Source organism: Macaca mulatta, chromosome 4, assembly GCF_049350105.2.
Source record: "Macaca mulatta isolate MMU2019108-1 chromosome 4, T2T-MMU8v2.0, whole genome shotgun sequence".
NCBI classification, from domain to species: domain Eukaryota; kingdom Metazoa; phylum Chordata; class Mammalia; order Primates; family Cercopithecidae; genus Macaca; species Macaca mulatta.
Window position 1 is genome coordinate 158,672,164 of NC_133409.1, and position 23,779 is coordinate 158,695,942.

Genomic DNA, 23,779 nt, shown 5'->3' on the forward strand with positions numbered 1-23,779 from the left:
ACACCTGTAACTTCAGCACTTTGGGAAACCAAGGCAGGTGGATCACTTGAGGTCGGGAGTTCGAGACCAGCCTGGCCAACATGGCAAGACCTCGTCTCTACTAAAAATACAAAAGTTATCCAGACATGGTGGCACATGCCTGTAATCCCCACTACTCCGGAGGCTGAGACATGAGAATCGCTTGAACCTAGGAAGCAGAGGTTGCAGTGAGCCGAGATCGCGTCACTGCACTCCAGCCTGGGTGACAGGGCACAACTCTGTCTCAAAAAAGAAGAAAATGTTTTAAAAACTTGTAGCAGGTTTTGAAGGCAATTCTGAAAGATGGGTCCTAAAATGTTTTAAGCAGCAGGGTAGGTGGGAGGTGCGCTAAATACATTGACAAAGCCAGTTTCTGGGGGAACTCCTTATTATTCAAGATATGTTTTCCACATTGTACCAGAACTAAGCATGCACTGCCATACTTCTCCTTTATGATTTATGTGCCAAAATAGGGATTGGGGTGAGCGTCCTTAGCTGTGGTCTTCAGAACGTACAGATGTGAGAAAGTGGTCTGCAAACGAAGGGAAAGTGGCATTTGAGTTTAAGCCAGGGGCAGGGGATCTGGCCAGTGTCTTATTCATCTTTATATTTCTAGAGCATAGCACGATGCCTGGACTACAGTAGGAACTCAACAGATGTTATGAATGAGTCATTAATTCTGTCTGTCATTTGCCCCTACAGAATCAAGTCGTCATTGCCGCTGGAAGGAGCTCTTTGGGAGCCCGACTCTCCGGGGCACTTCACGTCTATAGCTTTGGCTCAGATTGAAGATTTCACTGCGTTTCCCCACTCTGCCCACCTCTCTCATGCTGAATCACATCCATGGTGAGCATTTTGATGGACAAAATGGCACATCCAGTGGAGCTGTGGCAGATCCTAATAGATGTGGGGCTCCTGGGAGTAGAGACACACACCAACAGCCACCCTTTCTGGAAATCTGATATAGTAAATATATGACTGCACCAGGAGTATGTGAAATATCAGACACACTCTGCTCATCCATGTCTCCTTCCACAGTTTATTTCCTCGCTTCCTTTGCATCTAAACCTTTCTTCTTTCCTAACTTTTTGCCTATAGTCAGACCTGCTGTACCACCTATTTCCTCTTCCTCTTGAATGTCTTTCCAGTGGCTAGAAAGGTCCCTCTGTGGTTATCTGTGAGAACAATCTCTGTACACAATTCCTCCTAAAAACATCCTTTTCTTAAAAAAGAATTGTGCAGCCATAAAAAAAGAGCAAGATCATGCCCTTTGCAGGGACATGGATGGAGCTTAAGGCCATTAACCTTCATAAACTAATGCAGGAACAGAAAACCAAATACTGCATGTTCTCACTTGTAAGTGGGAGCTAAATGAGAACACATGGACACATAGAGGGAAACAGCACACACTGGGGCCTATGAGAGGACGTAAGGTGGGAGGAGGGAGAGATCAGGAAAAATAACTAATGGATACTTAGGGCGATGAAATAATCTGTGTAACAAACCCCCATGACACACCTTTATGTATGTAACAAACCTGCACTTCCTGCGCATGTACCCCGGAACTTAAAAGTTACAAACAAAATTGAACTTAAAAATAACAGATTGGTGGCCCATGCCATTCCACGTATAATAGAAAGCATAGTATACAGAAAAAAAAGAAACAAAGAAACTGAATGAGGAAAAATAGTACAGAGAAAAGTATGGGGGTGAGAGATAACCTCACATTCCAAATCACTTGTGACTTGGTCCTTTTTAACTTTTATTTTAGGTTCGGGATACATGTGAAGGTTTATCTTTTCTGCTCCTCCTACTCCTATCCCCTTCCCTCCTCAAGTAGACCCCAATGTCTGTTGTTTTCTTTGTGCTCATAAGTTTTTATAACTTAGCTCCCACTTATGAGAACATGCTGTATTTGGATTTCTGTTCCTGTGTCGTGTTAGTTTGCTAAGGATGATAGTCCTTTTTTTTTTTTTTGAGACGGAGTCTTGCTGTGTTGCCCAGGCTGGAGTACAGTGAAACGATCTCAGCTCACTGCAACCTCCGCCTCCCAGGTTCAAGTGATTCTCCTGCCTCAGCCTCCCAAGCAGCTGGGACTATAGGTGCAAACACTATGCCCGGCTAATTTTTGTATTTTTATTAGAGACGGAGTTTCACCATGTTGGCCAAGCTGGCCTCAAACTCCTGACCTCAGGTGATCTGCCCACCTTGACCTCCCAAAGTGCTGGGATTACATGCATGAGCCACAGGACCCAGCCGATAATCCTTTCTTAATGAGGATTAATGCTTTTTCAGCGTTTATATAGTGAAGGACGAATACAAAAACCAAGATTATCACCCTTCTGTGGCCTCCAATGCTTTTGTAGAGTTGGTTGTTCTAACACCTAAAGAGCCTAGTGACACTGCTAGTTTTAAGCCATCTCATGAGAGACCTTTGTCGCATTAGATTACAACTTGTGCCAAAAGAACTAGAGGAAAAAGATGCGGCCTGAGCCACAGGCTATTGTAAGGGCTAGAGAGGAAAGCAGGCCTTGGCCTCACTTGTTCCTGGGCTGTTTTTCGTAGGATGGATTTCATTTGCCAGTCCTGCAGTGTGGCACATTTAAGGGAAAGGAATGTATCATAGGGTTTCAGTGTCAGTAAACATTAGCGGGCATTATCTATAAACAGTAACTAGTTTATTTTGTGTTAAATTGGGAAGAACCTCTTTCTTCTGCTGCTGTTGAGATGATACTAAAAGCAGGAGAAAATAACAAATGAGAAGAGCCCTTCTCTCAGCTTCTCTCAAGGCAGAGCAGAGATTGGTGAAAAGGGGACAGGAAGAGGAACCCAGCTGAAGAGTGGGAAGTTAACAAGAACATCAACAGGCACATCCCTAGAGAGCATCTCTGGGTCACTCTCAGGATGACCTCATTTTTCTTTAAGAGGTACATGTGCTGGCTGCATAGTAACCTACCGCACAGCAAAAGCACAAGGAAGCACCATTTGGTTTCGTTTAGGTACAATTATTGGAGTTACTTTTAATTAAAAGGATGATTATTTTTAGGAGACCAGAAATTACTTAATTGTATTCACTTATGAGTTGAGCAGTTTGGTAGAGCAGACTCTGACATGACACTTCAGTAAAGGGATGTTTTTCTCAGTACTGGATCTTTTCATTAGACAGATGCATTTATATAAAGTGTCAGTGTTTTTATGCTTCACTAAATGAGGCCTGTGCTTAAACATGACCATTATTTACCTCACAATTTACATTTTGCTCAATGCCTGAATACACCCAATAGCAAGCACCAGGTGGAGGTTAAGACCCACAAAAATGGAAGCTTCCTTTCAAGTTTATAGGACATTTAACCATGCTAACCCCACTGTCAAAAAACAATGTACATTATACTCCTACTGTAAAAGGTCAACTGATATGGCAGATATGTAAAAAACCTGGCATACAGGAAAAAATGCATGACAGTCTATTAATATGCAGGACACATATTATCCTGATATGTGGATTAAATTTTCGTTCCACTAAGTATTAACTATAGTTTTAAGCACTGATTCTGCTTAATAACTAAAATGTAAAGACCTTACCTTGTAGGGTTGTAATTTCTCATTAACAGAAATCTGAACTTATACAAGTTTAATTCAAATTTATCTTTATTTCAAGATATCAGAAGACATTTACATATTTGCATTTTCTGTCTTTCTACTATCTGTGTATATGTAACAGCTTTTCTCAAGGCTTCAAGATAGGAATTGTTTTATGCCTTTGTATCACAGACCTAAGAGACCAAAATTATTTGAAGATGGAGTGGGGACAAAACTGGGGTCTCTGCAGTCCCTACTCCATGTACCATCCATTAGCTCACCTCTGTAGGTATTACTAAAGTAATGAGAGTAAGTCTTAAATCCAAAGTGCAACTTTAACATTGCAGTTCCAAACAGTAAAGCTGTATACAACTCTTGGAATAACTCAGCAAAATAAACAGCTTTTTAATATAAAATTGGTTAGTGCTGCTTATCATTCTATGTTCATGAAGAATAAAGTGTTAAGAGCATCCTCAGAGCATCCTCAAATGACACCTGTTGTGCCCACATTTGTTTAGGGGCCTTCCAAAGACAAAGAGAGTACCACACCCTGTACTCGACATGCTCGACAGGTGATCTGACTGCTTGCTCACTCATGTAACCCAGTGTTTGGTACCCACTTTCAAACAGTAATTAATGTGCTCAGTCCATTTTAGTTCAAAATTTAAAACCAAGGAACTTCATATATTTTTGGCATAAGCTGATTTATTATTTACGAGAACTTTAATATAAGAAGCCTCCTGCAATCACAAAAGTGGAACTAGTTGACATTTTGAAATCATACTTGATATAACCACCTTCAGGAATTCTACAAACCACTAGCAACTTCCGTTTATCAGATTTATGAGGTAGTTACATTATTTTTCCTTTTATTGACACGATTCATCAAAAAATTATTTTACCCAAGCTCATAAACTAAGTCAATAAAACTGCAAGGAAAAATGACCAAAATTCTATCTTTTGCCTGATCTTAGCCAAATCAAATGTTGCCCTCTGGGATTCCAATTCTTCATGTCACAGTTAAGTAGTACTTATTAAGTATTTTACAGTGATAAGACCTAAAATAGCAGCAGTGTGCTCTGAGGTGTCCCAAAACGGTGCCCTGTGAAATCTAAGTATTATCAAATATAATCTTAAAAATCCTAAGAGATTCATAACACTAGAGGGTGCTGTATGTTCACACTCCTCCAACAAGCACACCATGACGCATGTTCCTGACCCACAGTGTGGTTGGTGCACAGGGGCCACTGCATGCTCGAGTCTAGCCCAGCCTGTTCTGTGCCATTCTGTTCTCCAGCTTCCCTCTAATGGCTTCCCATGACCACACACAGGAGTGGGGAAACCTTGTACTTCATCTCTTTTCTTCCGAATCAGCTACGGGAGTAACATTTTTATTCCTATCACCAAACCACCCGAAAAATGGACTCTTAAACTTCCTCATATGACATCACATTAGGGTAATCATGTACCCTCAATATCAGGGTAAGCATATTTATTCTGTTGTTATCACATTTGTAGTGCAAGAGCTGGACACTCTAGAATCTTCCACGCACACTACTTTGGGAGGCTTAACTAATGTTCTAGTACATAACTGTATTTAACCTCCAGAAAACATTTTAAAAGGTAGGTAGGATGTTAAAGAGGATGGCAGCTTTCAGGCTTACAAATATTAGCCATTTGTTTTAAACGCCCATCTCTGTGGAAATGAGAAGATATCACAGTTCTAACAAACACTTAGTCACCCTCGTGTTTTAGGAAGCTCATTTGTCAGCTTCTGAGGTGTAGGCGTATAGATTAGCAGGGCAATACACATTTTTCTTTTTGGGGCAGGGCAAGGGTGGTATCTAAAAATCTACTTTAAAAATCAATAAATGGACAAAGTGCTACAAAACAGTAACAGAATGGAAATACTTCCTTTCAACTTTACTTCCAAAGGCTGTAATTACAGAGAGCAAAGAAAACTAGTCTTAGGGGTTGAGAACGTGAAATCTTGATTAGGCATCCATACAATGGTGATATTAAATTCTTTCTTTTTATTCACCTTTTATTTAAAAAAGGGGGCAAATACAAGAAAATAAGGTTATGTCAAAGTTTGGTTTTTAAAACTCAAACTTCCAGAGTTTGTTGTAAGGTGGTTAATACATAGAATGCTAGCTTTTTAGTCACCTGAGAATCAGGAAATTCATATGAACGTAATTCCCTATACTAAGAACGATAGCTACCTATGGGCTTGTCAAGTTCCTACGCTTCATTCAGCATGAAATTGCACTTTTCTTGATATGTATAAATTAAATAAAGTCTATACAACTATCTGTGCTTGTGTTGCCTCTTACCACATCTATAAAAACAGCATTTAAAGTTTGTAGGAAATAGAATTTTGGCCTTTTACAAAGCAAATACTTTGTTTCTTTAACTCAGAATTCTGGAAATGCAATCCAGTTCTGGTATTGTGACTGCCAAAATATTTTTGTTTTCAAACATTAATTTTTTTCAAGTGTGTGACTCTATACAAGAAAATAATAAAAACAGTATCAGAAGTTTCCTGTGACTACCATTAAAAAAACTTCAGTATCCACTGGGCTGTTGCTAACGGTTTGTTAGGATGCCCCTTCCTGATCCAAGTCCATCCAGTCTGAGGCTGTTTTTCAATTCCATGCTTCTATCTGCCAGAAGAGTCTTTTTAGGTAAAGGAGCCATCTAAATAAAGCAGAAATATTAATTTTAGTATCTTTTTAAAAGAAAAGTCACTAGTAAAATGATATATTATGTAACTACTCAATGAAGAAAGGACTATAAGCAGTATCAGTGTCTTAAGTATTTATTCCAGTGGTGTCTTCAAGTACAAAGAAAATGGAGGTGAGTTTTCTTTCTTTTCTTATGAGAACATTATAAATGTTTCCTATATTTCCATTTGGTTATGACAGAACCTTATACCAGAATTACTAACATCTGTTTAAATGTATGTTTGTCAGAGAGTTCTACAGAAATTATATTTCTAATGTATTTATTGTGTTAGGCAGTGTGCTAGTAAGTGCTTTACACATATTATCTCAATTATTTCTTCCCACAACCCTATGAAGCAGGTAATACTGACTTAACAGACAGATAGGGAAACTGAGGGAGGTTTGAGAAAGCAACTTGCAAGGGTCATAGTGCCTGTGACAACTGAAGCCCAGGTGCTCTGACTTTAGGGCCCACGGCCATAACCCTTCCGCAGTACTGCCGTGAACCATATCCTTCATACCATAGGAGGCAATGGAGCTTCTAGCTGTCGTCCAAGAAATGAAAGCAGGCGCCTCCAGATGAGGCCACTTCCCATGAACATAATTCCTGTAATCAGCCAAAAAATCCTGTGGTCCTAAAAGAGAACACACAGTTCATTTCAATTGCAAAATGTAAGGTTCCTTAGAGAGAAGATTCCCTGAACTGTTGTCCCAGAGTTTGAAAGCCTTATGTTATTTGTACGGCTCTTTCCCATAGAAAGGAACTAAGAAACAAGTGCCTTGATACCCACAGAATAAATCAGGAGAACAGCATGATTTAAAAGGTTTTAAATATTTTAAAATCATCTATATGCCAAATGTACTGCTTTTACTTTGTGTTTCTTTCCAGCCTTTGTTACGTGCATACAAATCTTAATAGTCATGATGCTAGAGGACACGCAATTTAAGGTTTTTGCTTATATCCACAGTTCTCAAACTGTGAGCTGACATGCCCTGGGCACCACAGCACCTCAGAATATTTTAAACTTTCAAGGGAAATAACACAAAAGAATCTGTAACATAACAAAAGAAATTTTTTGTCCATGAATACTGTGAAAAAATTACTAAGACGCTAAGGGCATCGTGATCCAAGAAAGTTTGGGAACCTCTCTTGGAAAAACATTCTTCCTCACCATTTTCAGAATGGTAATACTTTTGCAGCACACTGTTTTTAGTTGATGTACAGAATCACAGAATTTAAATGTAATCTCTCACAAGGAAGGAATCCCATTCACAGCGATGCTGTTAGTTGGTTATCATTGGCTCCAGTGATTGAGAGCTCACTTCTTCAAAGATAGCCTGTTACACAACTCATCAGCTATCACTGATGGAGACACATGTCACTTATTGAGCAGAAATCTGCCTCCTTTTTTTGTTGTTGCTGAGATGGAGTCTTGTTCTTCACCAAGGATGCAGTGTAGTGGTGCAATCTTGGCTCACTGCAACCTCCGTCTCCTTGATTCAAGCGATTCTTGTGCCTTGGCCTCCCGAGTGGCTGGGATTATAGGTGTGTGGCACCATGCCCAGCTAATTTTTGTATTTTTAGTAGAGATGGGGTTTTACCATGTTGGTCAGGCTGGTCTCGAACTCCTGACCTAAAGTGATCTGCCTGCCTTGGCCTCCCAAAGTGCTGGGATTACAGGCGTGAGTCACTGCGCCTGGCCAAAACCCCCCAAGTTTTAGAAATAATAATACATTCTCACCTCTTCAAGCGAAGATTCCAAATTCATTCCAAAAGCAACTCCCATTAGTCCAAAGAGCGAAAGAGAGAAGGTTCCCATGGTCAGCTGTAGATTCAACCTCATCATCACGTTACGGTGGCTGGAGAGGAGAACACCTATTCAGATTAGAAGGGCCCGCTAACTATACAGAACACATTCATCAAATCTATTACAGACCACATGGATGAAACCTACACATCAAAAAAAAAAAAAAAAAAAAAAAAAAAAGACTTTAATGTAGTACAGATGTTAATGATGGCATAATTCCTCACAAAATGATATTTCCTTAAACACTTTATAATTATTTAAAAAACTTACTGTTTTATATAATGCTTTCTTACCTGTCCAGATTGATGAAAATAATACTTTGTGAATCATCAATCAGCACCCTAAGCTCCCGAGCTGCATTGGAGAGATCGTCAGCCAATCGGTAGTAGTTTTCCAACAGCAACTCCATCTCTTCTGCATGGTCAATCCCAGCACTGCTCTTTTCACTTCAGTTAAAAGACAAAATAATGAACATACCCCAACATGTGTATCATATACTTAGTAACAAAAACTTCCTAAATTAGTATATAGCATTCAGCTACCAGTGGAAAAGCTAGCCTTTTGTCTTGTCTTTTTTTTTTTTTGAGATGGAGTTTCGCTCTGTTCCCAGGCTGGAATGCAGTGGCGCGATCTCGGCTCACTGCAACCTCTGCCTCTCGGGTTCAAGCAATTCTTCTGCCTCAGCCTCCCCAGTAGCTGGGACTACAGGCGCGTGCCATCATGCCCGGCTAATTTTTGTATTTTTAATAGAGACGGGGTTTCACCATATTGGACAGGCTGGTCTTGAACTCCCGACCTTGTGATCTGCCCGCCTCAGCCTCCCAAAGTGCTGGGATTACAGGCATGAGCCACAGCGTCCGGCTGCCTTTTTCTTTTCTATTGTTGTGGCCAATCTAGCTATGTCAACTGATCCTAAACACTTTACAGATTAAGTTGAGGACAGAGGTTCCAGCCTTATGTAGACTAGTTGGTGTCACTGTATTACATGGCCCCAATCCAAGAGATTTTTATGCGGATACATGCTCCCAGTATAACAGGAAAATCCAGATATGTGAATGCAGATGAATTAGTGTAAATCCAATACCACTGTCAGGTAAAACAAAATCCACAACGAAAAATGTCAAGACCATTTCCTTTTGAGGTGTGTGTTCCTTTTGAGGTGTGTCCATAATGTGATTTCATATAAAGAAAATGTTTTTGAATGATATCAATAATAACTTTGCACCCCTACCCTACCAAGAAGGATAAGGAGGAATGAAGTACTCTGAAGAGGTACTTGTTTCATAAAGCATATTAGAGACAGACTGAAAGACTGGCCTAAGCAAAGCAAACAAGAGTTTCTGCTACCATACCTATCTCCTATCTACCAAATGTTATATAGCCCCCTTTATCTTATTGTTTCCTTATCAGGATATTAATAACCAATTTTTCAAAGTGCTTTAAGAAAATCTGTACAGACTGTAGAAACTAAACTCATTACAAAGGTGTATTAATTTCTGATATTGCTCTAGAAAGACAAAAACAAAATATTTGGGTATTTAAAAGTAAACATTTAGCTGGAGTGTGCACAAGAAGCATAAACAATTTCTAAATTCATAAAAGACAAAAGGTTTGTAACATTTTCATTAGACTGAACTTATATAATTCATGTTAATGCTGCACTCATGTATTTATCCCACTTTTCCCCTCCCCCATGTAAATGTCTCTCTCACTCTGCTTCCTAGGTAAGTTATTTTGGTAGATGTATGTGCCAATCTGGTGGTCAGTCCCTTGAATATAAAGGTAACTGTGTGTTTAGATTCACTGCACGTCAGCAGTGTTGGGTATGTAGTATGCATACTCATATAATTACACTGAATTAGATACGATACTCTATCTGGGGAAATACTCTTATCTGGAAACTGGGGATGAAAATCTCTATATTCTCTAGTCAAGAAAAATGTTACATTCTGTAATGAAAAATCACTTTGAAGTGGAAAAGGCAAAATATTTACTCTAAGGAAATAAATAACAAAGTATAATTATATACTTACAAGACTTGCGGGTCGCTCCATTTTGATAGACAGAGCTCTTCTAGCAACTCTTCCTCATCCAAGATCTCCAAAATTGACTCTTTGAAAATTTTAATATCTGTTTCTAACTCTGAGAGACTATAAGAATAGATACACAAAAATGATCAATAGAATAAACTTATAAAAACATTTCATAATAGTTTTTAGAGTATCTTATCAAATATATTATCTTATACATTCATGCTAAACAATGACTTATTAAAAAAAAAAAAAAGGGTGAGTATTTACCAGGCAAATTAAGAATCATTTTGGCCAGGAGTGGTGTCACAAATCCTCCTAGCACTTTAGGAGGCCAAGGCAGGAGGATTGCTTGAGCTCAGGAGTTTGAGACCCTCCTGGACAACACAGTGAGATCTTGTCTTACAAAACAATTCAGAAAATTAGCTGGGCATGGTGGCGTGTGCCTGTAGTCCCAGCTACTTGGGTGGTGGAGGTGGGAGGATCGCTGAAGCCCAGCAGGTTAAGGCTGCAGTAAGCTGAGACTGCACCACTGCATTCCAGCCTGGGCAACGGAGTGAAACCCTGTCTCAAAAAAACCCACAAAAAACCCAAACCAAATCTAAATTAATTGGTCAAATTATCAGTGATATAAATTTCATCATACATTATTTATCTCAGAAACATAAATTGCTTGTGAATTTAAGATTTTTGGTTTGGGAATTAGTTTTATTCTTAATCAACGTGGCAGTGCTAATATAGAACAGACTAGTTACTCTTAACTGATAAAAACACTCCAACATTTCTGGACTAGAAACTACTGATTCAAGAATTTTAAATGTTAATTATTGAAGGGATTTCGGAAGTAAAACTCCTGAGAGCATGTTTAGTCTATTTATGATACATATAAAATATTGTTATTAAATTCTGGAAGGCATTATGATTTTAAAGAAAAAGAACAACATGGACTTTGAATTTGGATTTAGATTTGCCATTTACTAGCCACATAAATTTAGGTAAGTTACTCAAACCTCAGTTTTCTCTCTTCAAAATGAGGACAACATCAACTACTAAATAGGTGATGAGATGAGATCACATACGGAAAAGAGCCTTACATAACATTTCATGCAAAGTATCTTTTCAACAAACATTAGATTGTGTGCTCCTTTTAGCTCAACTTCCCACCCAGGTTACTTTCATACTTTAAAAAAAGTTATGAAACACAATGTTAATAATTGATTTTAAGATATTTGTCTCCAACTCCCAATGTGATACATCATCCATATTTACCTTTTGCCATTCTGTAGTAAAATGTGCAGTTTGCTTCTGTCTACAGAAGAATGTTTGGGGTCCACCAAAGCGTCTAAGGTCTCAAGGATCAGTGGCTGCAAAATGCTAAGTTTCCCCTGAAGGGTGTTGATCTAGATAACAACATGACCTTTCATAAGAATTAAAACAATCTTTTTAGAATATTCAGGATCAGTGAATCCTCTGATTAAATACAGAAATCTGTAGTAGCTTGAAATGCTGGTAACATTTCAGAACATAGTCAATTCTAGAATGCCTATTTCAGATGATTCAAAAACTAGATCTTCTGGGTTCAAAGAACCATGTGTGATGTTATCATTAGGCACAGATTTGGCTGACAAGGAGCTAACTCTCATAAGAGTCTTTCTCCTATAGATACTCATTATGAAGTAATGAGGGATTAAGTAAAATAAAATCTGCTATTCTATTATTAAAACACAAGCTTTCAGTAATACCTGTGTTCTCTGTATACATAATATGGTTCAAAATTCCTGCAAAGCTCTTTGAAAATAAAAACTTGAGCTTTAAAACATAAACATATGAGAGTAAAGTCAAAAATACACTATTTAGGTTGACACAAGTATGGTTTGATATTCAGCAGGTATGCACTAATCCTGCTATATAGTTATTAAAATACTGAAACACTTCCATACCAGTTGGCAAATAGCATATACTAACTAAATCAGACGGTAAAACTGATGATGTAAATTCAGCATATAGTCTTTATCTCAGAAGCACAATTACTGTGAAACTAAGATTTTTTTAAATTTGGAAACGAGTCCAGAGTCACGGTGCCTCTCCTGACATGTTGTTTATTTCATGCATCTCCAGAGGAACTGCTTCTGGGTTAAGAAGTCCTTGGGTGGGAGGGAAGGCTGGACAGCCAAATAGACCACATTTTTTAATCTAAGAGGTATCGAACCCTCTGCTCAGCAAGGTGTGGACTCAGGTAGTGGTTGGGGAGGCTGCTGAGGGTCACAGATAGGGTATTTGTGAGGCATATCTATCAAGGTATGTCTTGGTCCCTCAGGTGGGTCTGGGGAGCTTTCCCTTGTTTGAAAACTTATCCCTTTTGAGTGGTGGCTGGTCTTGCTTCTATGTAGTGTTGTTTCATAAGGGAATCTTCCTGGGACCCCATTTAAAGGAAGAAGAACGTGTATTCCAGCAGACATCCTGAACTCCCTCTCTATTCTCCCCACAGCCAATCTCTAGGCAGGAGACCCATGCCAGCCCAGCCCCTCTCCTTCCCCTCCTGCTCCCTTTGAGATCCCTGCCTTTCTCCTAACAGCATGAGCTCCTGAAAGCTTACCCAGCCTGTGCAGCCCATCACTTACTACTGTTTACATCTTCTTTCTTCTGCTTTCCCCCTGCTTGGTAACTGGGCTCCCACTACTTATCATCTCCCTGGCTGGTGCTAGCTGGTGCTCATTACCCTGAGCAGGAAGTACAGCCATCTATTCTTTCAGAGCAAGGCAGACAAAAGAGAAGTGTGCCAGGTTCACCCAACCCAATGCACCTCATGTCCTCTCTACCCTCTTCTCCTCCTCCCACTCTGGTTAGTATGCTCCCAGCACCAACTCTTGCATGTAGCCAGTTCCTGAACAGTACCATCCTGACTAACAGGGGGAAGAAAAGATAACGAAAGATTTGTGGGGTCAGGAAAGCAGAGAACCACCCTTGTTCAGAGCCTGACAGGAGTCTCAGATGTGTAAGGACTCTCAAAGGAGGAGTCACTGGAAGAACTAGGTGTGATTCCTATGTCAATCGAGGTCTCAAAAATATGCATCATTTACCTGGCTCAAACAAAGGACCGTACAAACAAATCAAAAAATGACTTGATGAAATGATTTAATAAAATATGTATCACATGTAAAGCATTTTCATAATATACACAGTCTTAGAGAACAAAATAGAATGCACTTAAACCCCTAGAGTCTTTAGTTCTATTTGATTGGGTCGTAAAGTGTAAGAATTAAGTGATATCTCCACGTAAGATCCTTAGAGACGTCTTCCTCCGGGGCAGGATGTGGTCAGGGGACATGCCATTGAAACAATACCCCAACCTGTCTTCCCACTCAATGACATTTCAAAATCAGAATAAACCCAAAAAGCTAAATAAAAACAGACTTACCCAATATTGCAGGAGTGCTTCTATAGCTCTAAACTCAAAAGGTAAAGGGTATGTAACGAGTTGACCCTCTCCAGACAACTGTGAAGGGAGTTCCCGGAACAGCCATTGCTCTAAGTTTAAATTACGATAATCTAATATCAGAAGACACTCCGGAGTTATCACAGCTTTCAAATACTGTTAAAAACAAACAAAAAACAAAAAAACCCAAAACATATAAATATGTAAGTGTATATATACACATGCATGTATATACATATATATGTATACAAACATATGCACTAATTGTAGAGCTATAGGAAAAAAGAACATTCATAAAATATGGTTTAATACTTTACTAATTTTGGATTAAGACTAAACCAAATCAGTGTTTTTTGTTTTTCAAAAAAATCAAGTTTTTTTTTTTCAAGAGAAAGGAAACTTAAAAAATAAATGTCTTGATACTGCTAACTCACTCTCAGTAAAATTGGAATTATTCACATAAATTATATATTTACTAAGACTTCTGGGGTAATCATGGAAAAAAACAAAAACAGAGAAAGCAGGGCATGGTGGCTCACACCTGTAATCCCATCACTTTTGGAGGCTGAGGAAGGTGGATCATGAGGTCAAGAGATCGAGACCATCCTGGCCAACATGGTGAAACCCTGTTTCTACCAAAAATACAAAAATTAGCTGTGTGTGGTGGCCCGCACCTGTAGTGCCAGCTACTTTAGAGGCTGAGGCAGGAGAATTGCTTGAACCTGGGAGGCGGAGGTTGCAGTGAGCTGAGATCGCGCCACTGCACTCCAGCCTGGCGACACAGCGAGACTCCGTCTTTCTTTTTTGAAAAAAAAAAAAAAAAAAGAAAATAAAGGGAACAAGATAAGGTCTTCCTAAAAGTCAGGTATTGAGTAGACTTTTAGAAAAGACTTAGTTTAATCATAATTAGTTTGGCACAGATAGAAATTTCCTTTTTAAAACAGCACTAAAGCATATAAACCAAATTTGAAATTAAGATAAAACACAGCCTTACTACTCTAATTTAGAACAGTATGAAATTAGAATTTTTTCTAAAATACTGGTATCTTTTATGTTAAAAGTAGATAAAGGTAGCCACTTTATCAGTGATACAGAAATTAGAGATAATTTTCTACTTTTACATTTTTCCAACATTCTATCATGAATTTTTTTTTTTTTTTTTTTTTTTTTTGAGATGAGAGTCTTGCTCTGTCACCCAGGCTGGAGTGCAATGGTGCAATCTCGGCTCACTGCAGCCTCCATCTTCAGGGTTCAAGCTATTCTCCTGCCTCAGCCTCCTGAGTAGCTGGAATTACAGGTACCTGCCACCATGCCTGGCTAATTTTTGTATTTTTTAGTAGAGACGGGGCTTCACCATGTTGGTCAGGCTGGTCTCGAACTCCCGACCTCAGGTGATCCACCCTCCTCGGACTCCCAAAGTGCTGGGATTACAAGTGTGAGCCACCACACCCAGCCTCATGAAAATTTTTATACAGAAAAGTTCAAAGATTGCAGTTAACACCATATACCCACCAGTTAGATTATATAATTATCACTCTGCTATATTTGCTTTTTCACATACCTGTCTGTCTCTCCATGAAAGAGACACTGTTTGGAAGAATGCTAGCTACTGATCCCAAGAGTAAAGAATATTTCTGGAGAAAATCACTTGGGAGAAGACTGCTTCCATTTTTGATAAAGTATTTCTTATTTACTTATTTATTTTTAGAGATGGGATCTTGCTACATTGCTCAGGCTGGTCACAAACTCCTGGTCTCAGGTGACCCTCCCACTTCAGCCTCCTGAGTAGCTGGGACTAAAGGCACATGCCACCACTCCTGGCCCATTTTTTATTATTTTGATTAATTCTAGAAAAATGAACAAAACTCTGCCATCAAAGACTCTTTGAAGAAAGAAAGTCTCATATCCACTACAAGGCCAATACCATTGAGTCCTGTGTCTCTTCATCTATTTTTGGCCCTAAACATTAGCCCACCAAAATAAATGATATCCACATTAACTCTGAATCACTAAAGAAAGTCAAATTATATTTGGTGTGCTCTGGATAGGTAGGGAAAAATACAATATATTTCGGAAAGTTTTCCATTAAAAAAATTTAAATTGGCCAGGCCCAGTGGTTTACGCCTGTAATCCCAGCACTTTGGGAGGCAGAGGCGGGTGGATCACCTGAGGTCGGGAGTTTGAGACAGCCTGACCAACATGGAGAAACCCCGTGTCTACTAAAAAGACAAAATTAGCCAGGTGTGGTGGCTCATGTCTGAAATCCCAGCTATTCAGAAGGCCGAGGCAGGTGAATTGCTTGAACCTGGGAGGTGGAGGTTGCAGTGAGCCGAGATCGCGCCATTGCACTCCAGTCTGGGCAACAAGAGCAAAACTCCATCTCAAAATAAAAAATAAATTAATAAATTAATTAATTAATTAAGGCTATAAAATTTAACGTGTATTCCTGTGCTACTTAGAAAGCCAGAATACGTTTTTGGTAGCTCAGGATATGCTATAATTACATGTAACTGTACACAATTGGAAATATATCTGTTACAAATCGGGATTGTCTTATACTTTCCAGAACTAGAGAGTAAATCCCAACAGTGAGAATGAACACCACAGTCAGAGGTTTTTCAACTTAAAATACAGCAGTGTTATTCCTATTGAACATGTGCATATAATCCATGTAAAATGAGTGCTACTCATACTAGCATAAAGCTATAAAATATCCTATGTTTCATGTAGCTACTTTTATTCCAAAATTACTTTTAACCTAGATACTGATGAAGATAGTCAGAAGGTAGGCCTGGTGCGGTGGCTCACACCTGTAATCCCAGCACTCTGGGAGGCCAAGGCGGGCGGATCACGAGGTCAGGAGATTGAGATTATCCTGGCTAACAAGGTGAAACCCCGTCTCTACTAAAAATACAAAAAATTAGTCGGGCGCAGCGGCGGGCGCCTGTAGTCCCAGCTACTCGGGAGGCTCAGGCAGGAGAATGGCGTAAACCCGGGAGGTGGAGCTTGCAGTGAGCGGAGATCGCGCCACTGCACTCCAGCCTAGGTGACAGAGTAAGACTCTGTCTCAAAAAAAAAAAAAAAAAAAAAAGAGAGTTAGAAGGTAACTTTTATAAGATTCTATTGTAAAAACACAGATGAAAATAAAATATTTTACCTCCATTCTCATGATAATCCTATTGTTTCTGACTGTGATACTCATTACATGCTGAAATCTCAAATCTCTGGCTTGAAGACCTAACTCTTGGTATAATTCAGTTTTCTTCTTTTCTATAAAAGAAATAAACAGAGAGGACTAAACCAAATACATTAAATGGCTTAGATTTTTCCATCAGAGCAGTCCTCCCACCACCATCAAGATAATTTTTGGTTACTACCAGAAACAAAAACTAAAATTAAGTCTTTTTAATATCCAGTTTTACCTAGAAAACATACTTGGGCTAAATACAGTCAAACTAATGATTTTCTTATTTATACCTCATAAATTTCTCACTACTTAGAAGTCCCTTGAGACTAACATAGAAACCACAACTATGCATCATTAGAACCTATAAATTTCCAGCTCTAAAGACAGGTTATCTTTCTTAAATATAAACTGTACACAACTACATTTTCTATTTTTACTACAACATCATCTTCAGTATTTTATATATGTGAACAGATAAACTTCATTTTCTTTGTTCTTGGACTAAGACAAAAATGAGAAGAACTGAATTTATTACCTGAGACTGATTCATTCTCAGGGGAGATCTGAAACTCACATCTGAAGTCACATAGTAAAATAATGCCTAGTCTCACTTTTTAAAGTAGCTGTCCACAGACAGCCATCAGCAGAATTCCATGTGACTGCCATGCAGTGACACGTCCCTGTCCACCTTTTGTCACCCACTGCATGTCAGTGGTATTATGTGACTCTGCCTTAAACATGCTTCAGGGGAATGAATGAGGGCAGTGAAAGGGACACTAACTTAAAGAGAGACAAAAGAGAAAGAGTGTGTCTCTGGGCTCCAGCTCTACACTAGCCTCTCTCTCCCAAATATTCCTTCAACAGCCTGTTAGAGCGAAAAGTGGCTCCTGCTAGAAGAAAACAATTCTGGAAGAATACACACAGTCTGAGTACTGCCAGCTCCAATTAAGACTGACAGACAAATGCTGAAGAAAGATCTCTTTCAACACACCTGTATATACAGAGAATATTCTACTCAAAATACAATTTCTTGATTTCTATCAGATTCACTCATTGTTTAAAAAAATGATTTAGAATGCTAATCACATACTCACCAAAAGAAGTAACATTTCCCTGTTTGTCAAATTTTGTCTGAAAATAGAGAATAAAACAAATTATTATTTTCTTTCAAATTAGAATGCTACTTACGTTATTGTTAATTTAGTTAAGAATTTATGGTATTGTGAGTAATATCCCCAAAATGTTGAAATGCAAATATAAACCATTACTGACCTTCTTTAGATTAAATCCAGTTATGAGTTAAGGATTTTTAAAAATTCCTTTTCTCCTTTGCTAGGAAAAATCAGACCTGGGTTTAACTTTCTATCTTGGTTCCTCTAGAAAGTTTGATAAAGGAGTATCAGTTGTGTTGTTACTAGGTAACAATCCTTATGATAAAAATGACCATTGACTGGTAGACTGCACTGGACTGGGAAGATGAACAAATTACAGTTAGCAGGTGAAAAGCAATAGCTCTCTTTGCCCTTTCCTGACTGTGGTGGCTTTTGTGGCCATGTTCCCCACCAGAATGCTGGACACTGTGCCTCTGTGACAAGGGATACTGTCACTATGGGGCATAGGGATTCGAGCCAAGGTGAATCTCACATCCACCTCTGAGAATCTTATCTCCTTGTCACTGAGCGATCACTCAGAGGACCAGAGAAACCCCTGGATGGCTGCAAAGACTTCTTTTGAAGAAGAAACGCCTAACACTGCCTTGTTGCTTCTCTTATCCCTTATCCTTCTGAGTAGACTGGGACCAAGTATGGCCTGCCTTGTGAATCTAAATGTTTACATGAAGCTAAAGTCTCTTTGGTGGGTGTTGCAGAATCAATAAAGATTTACAGAACCTCTTCTGATAGTTTGAAGAGAGGATTTGATACAGAAAATGCACCTATTTCCTGTAAAGTAGGGGAGTATTTTTCAGTGATGTTTATCCACAGTCAAGTTTGAAGATGTGAAACATTTAATGAATCACTATGTGCTGAGCTGTACTACTTACTATGACAGACACATTTCAGAAAGACACTCTAACGTAATAAGTACAATATAGGTCTTGGGTTATTATCATGGAAATATATATGCTGTGTTAATCACAAAATAAAAACTCACAATATATATATTTTATCTTGCTTCTCATCAGCAAAGATAAAATTAATATGAATATATAAGCTCCATAGAACACTAGTTAAATTTATATCAAAGAAAGCTTTATATTTGTGTAATAGTCTAGCTTTCATCCTTATATTTCACAAATACATAAACCCACTGCAGAAAATTTGAAAATAAATATATGTAAAATAAAACTATATTAATCACCTGAAATGACAAGTTTTAGAGAAAGCTGTGATAATTATTTCACTGAATATCCTTCCAAACATTTTCCTAATAAAACATACTAATGTTATACATACTGCTTTGCAGTCTCCCTCCTTCCAAAGTAGCAACATATGTGGAATATTTTTGCATCTCAATATTTATATGTATGCTTTTTTTCTTTAATAGAACTTAAAATTTTTTTTTAAATCATACAAATTATAATGAAAAAAAATTTACTTTGTAACTAGCTCACTTTCTAAACTATTTCAAACAGCACAAATTAAATTTTTTTCTTTCTCAGATTCCATAGCTTTATGAATTTGTGTTCTTTGAAATTATTTCACCTGCAAAGAACTAACTTTCAATATTTGACATTTGACTTTGCATTCTTTTTCTTTTTTTTTTTTTGAGACAAGAGTCTTGCTCTGTTGCCCAGGCTGGAGTGCAGTGGTGCAATCTTGGCTCACTGCAATCTCCACCTCCCAGGTTCAAGTGATTCTCCTGCCTCAGCCTCCTGAGTAACTGGGACTACAGGCATGCACCCCCACACCTGGCTAATTTTTTTGTTTTATAGTAGAGATGGGGTTTCAGCATGTTGGTCAGGCTGGTCTCAAACTCCTGACCTCAAATGGCTGCCTCAGCCTCCCAAAGTGCTGGGATTACAGGCCACCTGTAATCCACCTCGCCTGGCCCTGATTTTGTATTCTTTTTGTATTCTCTGAGCCACCTCACCTGGTCCTGATTTTGTATTCTTAACTAAATTGGCCAACTCTTCCAGAACAATGAATAACAGTGGTAACTTTTAAATGCAATTCTAGGGGTTATTTCGTTCTGTATAGTTTATAAAGAAAAGCTCTTACGTTAACAAGCCTAAATAATCCTAATGAAATATATTTGGGCTTACTATATGTGAGGCACTAGTTTAAGGGCTTTCGATATATGAGTTAATTTAATCCTCATAACAATTCTTTATGGTAGGTAGGTTATGCTCAGTTTTCAGATGAGAAAACTAAGGCACAAAGATGTTATCCTAACTTGTCCAAGGCCACCTAGTCAATAAGAGGCAGAGTGAGACTGGAATTTAGGAAGTCTGGCTCAGATAGGCACGGCTTTTTTTTTTTTTTTTTTTTTTTTTGAGTCGGAGTCTCACTCTGTTGCCCAGGCTAGAGTGCAGTGGCGTGATCTAGGCTCACTGCAAGCTCCACCTCCCGGGTTCATGCCATTCTCCTACCTCAGCCTCCGGAGTAGCTGGAACTACAGGCGCCCGCCACCACGACCGGTTTGTATTTTTAGTAGAGACGGGGTGAAACCCCCGTGTTAGCCAGGATGGTCTCCTGACCTCGTGATCCGCCCGCCTCGGCCTCCCAAAGTGCTGGGATTACAGGCGTGAGCCACTGTGCCCAGCCGGCACAAGTTTTTATCAAGCTTTTTTTTTTTTTTTTTTGAAAAAAAAAAAAAAAAAGCCTACAAAGAAGTTGCAAGAATATTACAACCAATTCCCATAGAGCTTACACCTAGTCACCTTTGTTAAAATTTTGCCCCAACGGCCTTCTTTCTCTTTCTCTAAAAATATGTGTGTGTGATACATTATCTTATTCATTCATTTCCCCCCTCACCCCTACTCCCCAACCATTTCAGAGGAAAGTTACAGAGATCATGACCTTTCAAAGCATGCACTTTTAAATACTACACTCTGCTGCCTTCAAGATGCTTCTGCCTGCGTATTATCTTGCAGAACACAGGTTTAAGCCTCTTTATGGCTCTGAATTGTGATTGACTTGTTCTAGTATTAAAAGGGGAGGTGCAGTCATTAGCAAAGTTCAAGATAATTGTTAAGCAAATCCAGCAGGCACTCAGGTCACTGGCCAGGCACAACAGCCACGACATGTAACTATAGCGATTATAAAACTCAAAATAAGTAGTATCGTGGCCAACAGTTCAATGAGTTAATAAGTATGGGAAGCACTTTCTGTACAATTTCCAATGTATTGTACATACTCACCACAGTAAATACCGGGGCTACACTGGCTAAAGTGGCTTGAGAGACATCAGAAGTTCTTAACCGGTGCACTTCACCTGAAAAATAAGAGAATTCCTGTGGTTATATGATTCACATAGAGCTCAAATACAACTCTCATAGTATGTGGAGGCCTTCAGACTATTTTATTATTTTCAAATATTTTAAGAAGAAATACTCTTGTTAATTTTAATATTTGTTGATTATCTTAGGTTTGGCAGGGAATGATTTTCAAAAGTAATGGCTTAGGTGAGGCATTAAAATTACTGATGGATTCCAGTCACCCTTTTACCTTTCTAATTATTACTGATATCTCAAAGTTGGATGAACGAATGTGCAACATCGTGTTCTGGGATTTAAGAAAATGTCTGGTCTTCCTTTTTGCATAAAAGGCTCTTCATGTGCATTTGGTAGTAGATACATTTTAGAAAACATAGGTCCTAAGTGCCACCTGATCTTTCAAGCATTCCAGTATCAGAATTATTTGACTGGCTCATAAACTATGAAACCTATTGATTTTACTTCTTTTCTACAGATGAAGGGGTGTTATGAAACACCCCCACTGAGCTGGAAGGAGGACAAATCTTTATTTGAAAATTAGTCTATTTAAAATATGTGACTAGACTGAGTCGAAGTGAACGCTGAAGTATAATCAAGTACATTTAATGACTGACAGAGGACACTGTTTTATGCTTCCAAAGTAATTACACTGACTCCAGAGACTGTAGAAAAAAATCCTACTTCTGATCTTTTTTCCACTACATACATGTAATGATTCTTGTAATTTCTGAAGTTTCATTTCCCTTTTACAAAATACAAATTATCACTATAAGGGTAAGATGAAAAGGTAAACGTCATTTGCTGATTACAAACGGCTTTCAATGTTTTAATGTCACAAATTAGATAGAGTGTAACCGGGATTGAGATTCTGAACGTCAATGCTTGTCCTCAAAGTTTCCTCCAACTTGCTGAAACGGGATTCCCAAGCATTATCAATGGAGGGTGCAGAGCATGTAACCCAACTCGGAAAGACTCTCCAATAAGTGCATGAGGTGATGACGAGGAGTTACTTTGGGAGGCTTTTGACAGCACAACTGAGAAAACATATTTGAGGACACTGCTATATTCTTGATAAAGTCATTCATTTCAATACCTTTTATTCCTCAAATATTTGCACTCACATTTGTGAAAATCTTAACTTTTCACCATGCTTCAACATTTGGTGTAAAAATAAACAGCAAATAAGATTCTTTTTTTTTTTTCTCAATCCGATCTCCCTGTTTACTTATACAGTACTGTAGTTGAAAATAAAGTCAAGCCGTTCTCAGAAGCAACTCAGTCTTCAGCCTCACTTCCATGTTCGTCCCCAATCTCTGCAACTGGACAACTGTATAAATGTGTCCATAAGGAAGAAAGGGAAGATAAATTAATATTAATACTTATGACTTCGGAACAGATGAAAGCCTTGTTTAAAAACACCTCTCGGCCAGGTGTGGTGGCTCATGCCTGCAATCCCAGCGCTTTGCGAGGCTACTGCGTTAGGCTTGAGGCAAGGAGTTTGAGTCCAGCCTGCGTAACATAGTAAGACCCTGTCTCAAAAACAACACACAAGAAAACCTCTCACAAGAGCACTTAAGCGGGTGTTAACTAACGTGATCACGGTCTGTAAACGATTCCTAGGTTGTTCCTATGGTTATACAATCTGCAGCAAGCGCGGTGGGGGAGAAGGCAGAGGGTTGGCCGCTCGGACCCCGGCAGGGCACAGCGCACATAGCAAGGTCGCATTCTGAGCGAGTCGGGCGCAGCTCGGCCCGCGGGCCTGTGCAAGCTCACAGGACACACGGGAGGCCAAGGTCTGCGCAGGGCGCGGAGCAACAGGCGCGCCGCGCCGGGTGGCTGGGGCAGCAGCCTAAGGTCACTGCAAGACCACCGTCCCAAGCTGTGGCCGGGTAAGGGCTGTACCTGCCACGCGGAGCCGGCCCGGCCCGCAAAGTTGCGCCGCCCGGCTCCTTCCAACCAAGTTGGCTGCGCGGCCGCAGGCAGCAACGGGACGCGCCACAGAGGTCAAGTCCAAGGCCAGGACACACAGCGTCCGCCGGGGAAGTCTCATCGCGCGGGGCAGGAGGCAGGGCAAACTGCGCAGGCATTCCATGGTGCTGGAGCGAGGAGCAGGCAGCACCCAGAACCCAATCCTTCATGCCGGACGGTGGCTGCTCCGGCCGCAGCACTCGGCCGACGCTACCGCCCGGCCTGCGGACACTTTGCATCAGGCATGCGCGGGGCGTGCCGCGCCTGCGTGCTACTTCCCCACGCATGCTCGGAAGGTACCTGTGGGCGTGCCTCTTAAGTCCGTGTCCAATAGACGTTTGCGTTCCTACCGGTACCTGTACCTGTACTTGTACCTGTACCTGTACCTGTACCAAAGTGAGGGAGCAGGCGGGCTGGGAGATGGGTGGAGCACGTTTACTTGCACTAACTGAGCTCGCCAACCTAGGTTCTTGGGCCCTTGGAGTGTCACGGCTTTGCAGTTTGTGGAGAATTTTCATACCTATGAAAATTGCAGTTTGGAAATGAGTACGTTACCCATTCCCAAATCATTTAATTTACATTTAAATTTAACGTG

General features: G+C 39.6%; 2 protein-coding genes across 4 annotated transcripts in view; one reads left to right on the forward strand and one right to left on the reverse strand.

Annotated features, from left to right (window-relative positions):
• The window catches only part of GPLD1 (glycosylphosphatidylinositol specific phospholipase D1), a 68,243-nt gene extending 64,230 nt beyond the window's left edge, over positions 1 to 4,013 (forward strand). For all 3 annotated transcript variants that reach the window (XM_078000914.1, XM_078000915.1, XM_015135674.3), the window contains one exon: positions 721 to 4,013. In XM_078000914.1, coding sequence (XP_077857040.1) covers positions 721 to 807 — 87 coding nt within the window. In that variant the 3' untranslated portion in view covers positions 808 to 4,013. The remainder of the gene's footprint in view (positions 1 to 720) is intronic.
• Positions 3,649 to 23,426, reverse strand: MRS2 (magnesium transporter MRS2). The gene is made up of 11 exons (XM_001100770.5): positions 23,119 to 23,426; positions 21,142 to 21,215; positions 17,876 to 17,912; positions 16,752 to 16,864; positions 13,577 to 13,750; positions 11,428 to 11,558; positions 10,162 to 10,278; positions 8,422 to 8,574; positions 8,063 to 8,180; positions 6,842 to 6,955; positions 3,649 to 6,294 (listed from the first exon to the last, which is right to left on the reverse strand). Exons 1-11 carry the CDS (start codon positions 23,306 to 23,308, stop codon positions 6,184 to 6,186), a joined length of 1,332 nt encoding a protein of 443 aa, XP_001100770.3. The 5' UTR covers positions 23,309 to 23,426; the 3' UTR covers positions 3,649 to 6,183.
• Between the last annotated feature and the right edge of the window lie 353 nt (positions 23,427 to 23,779).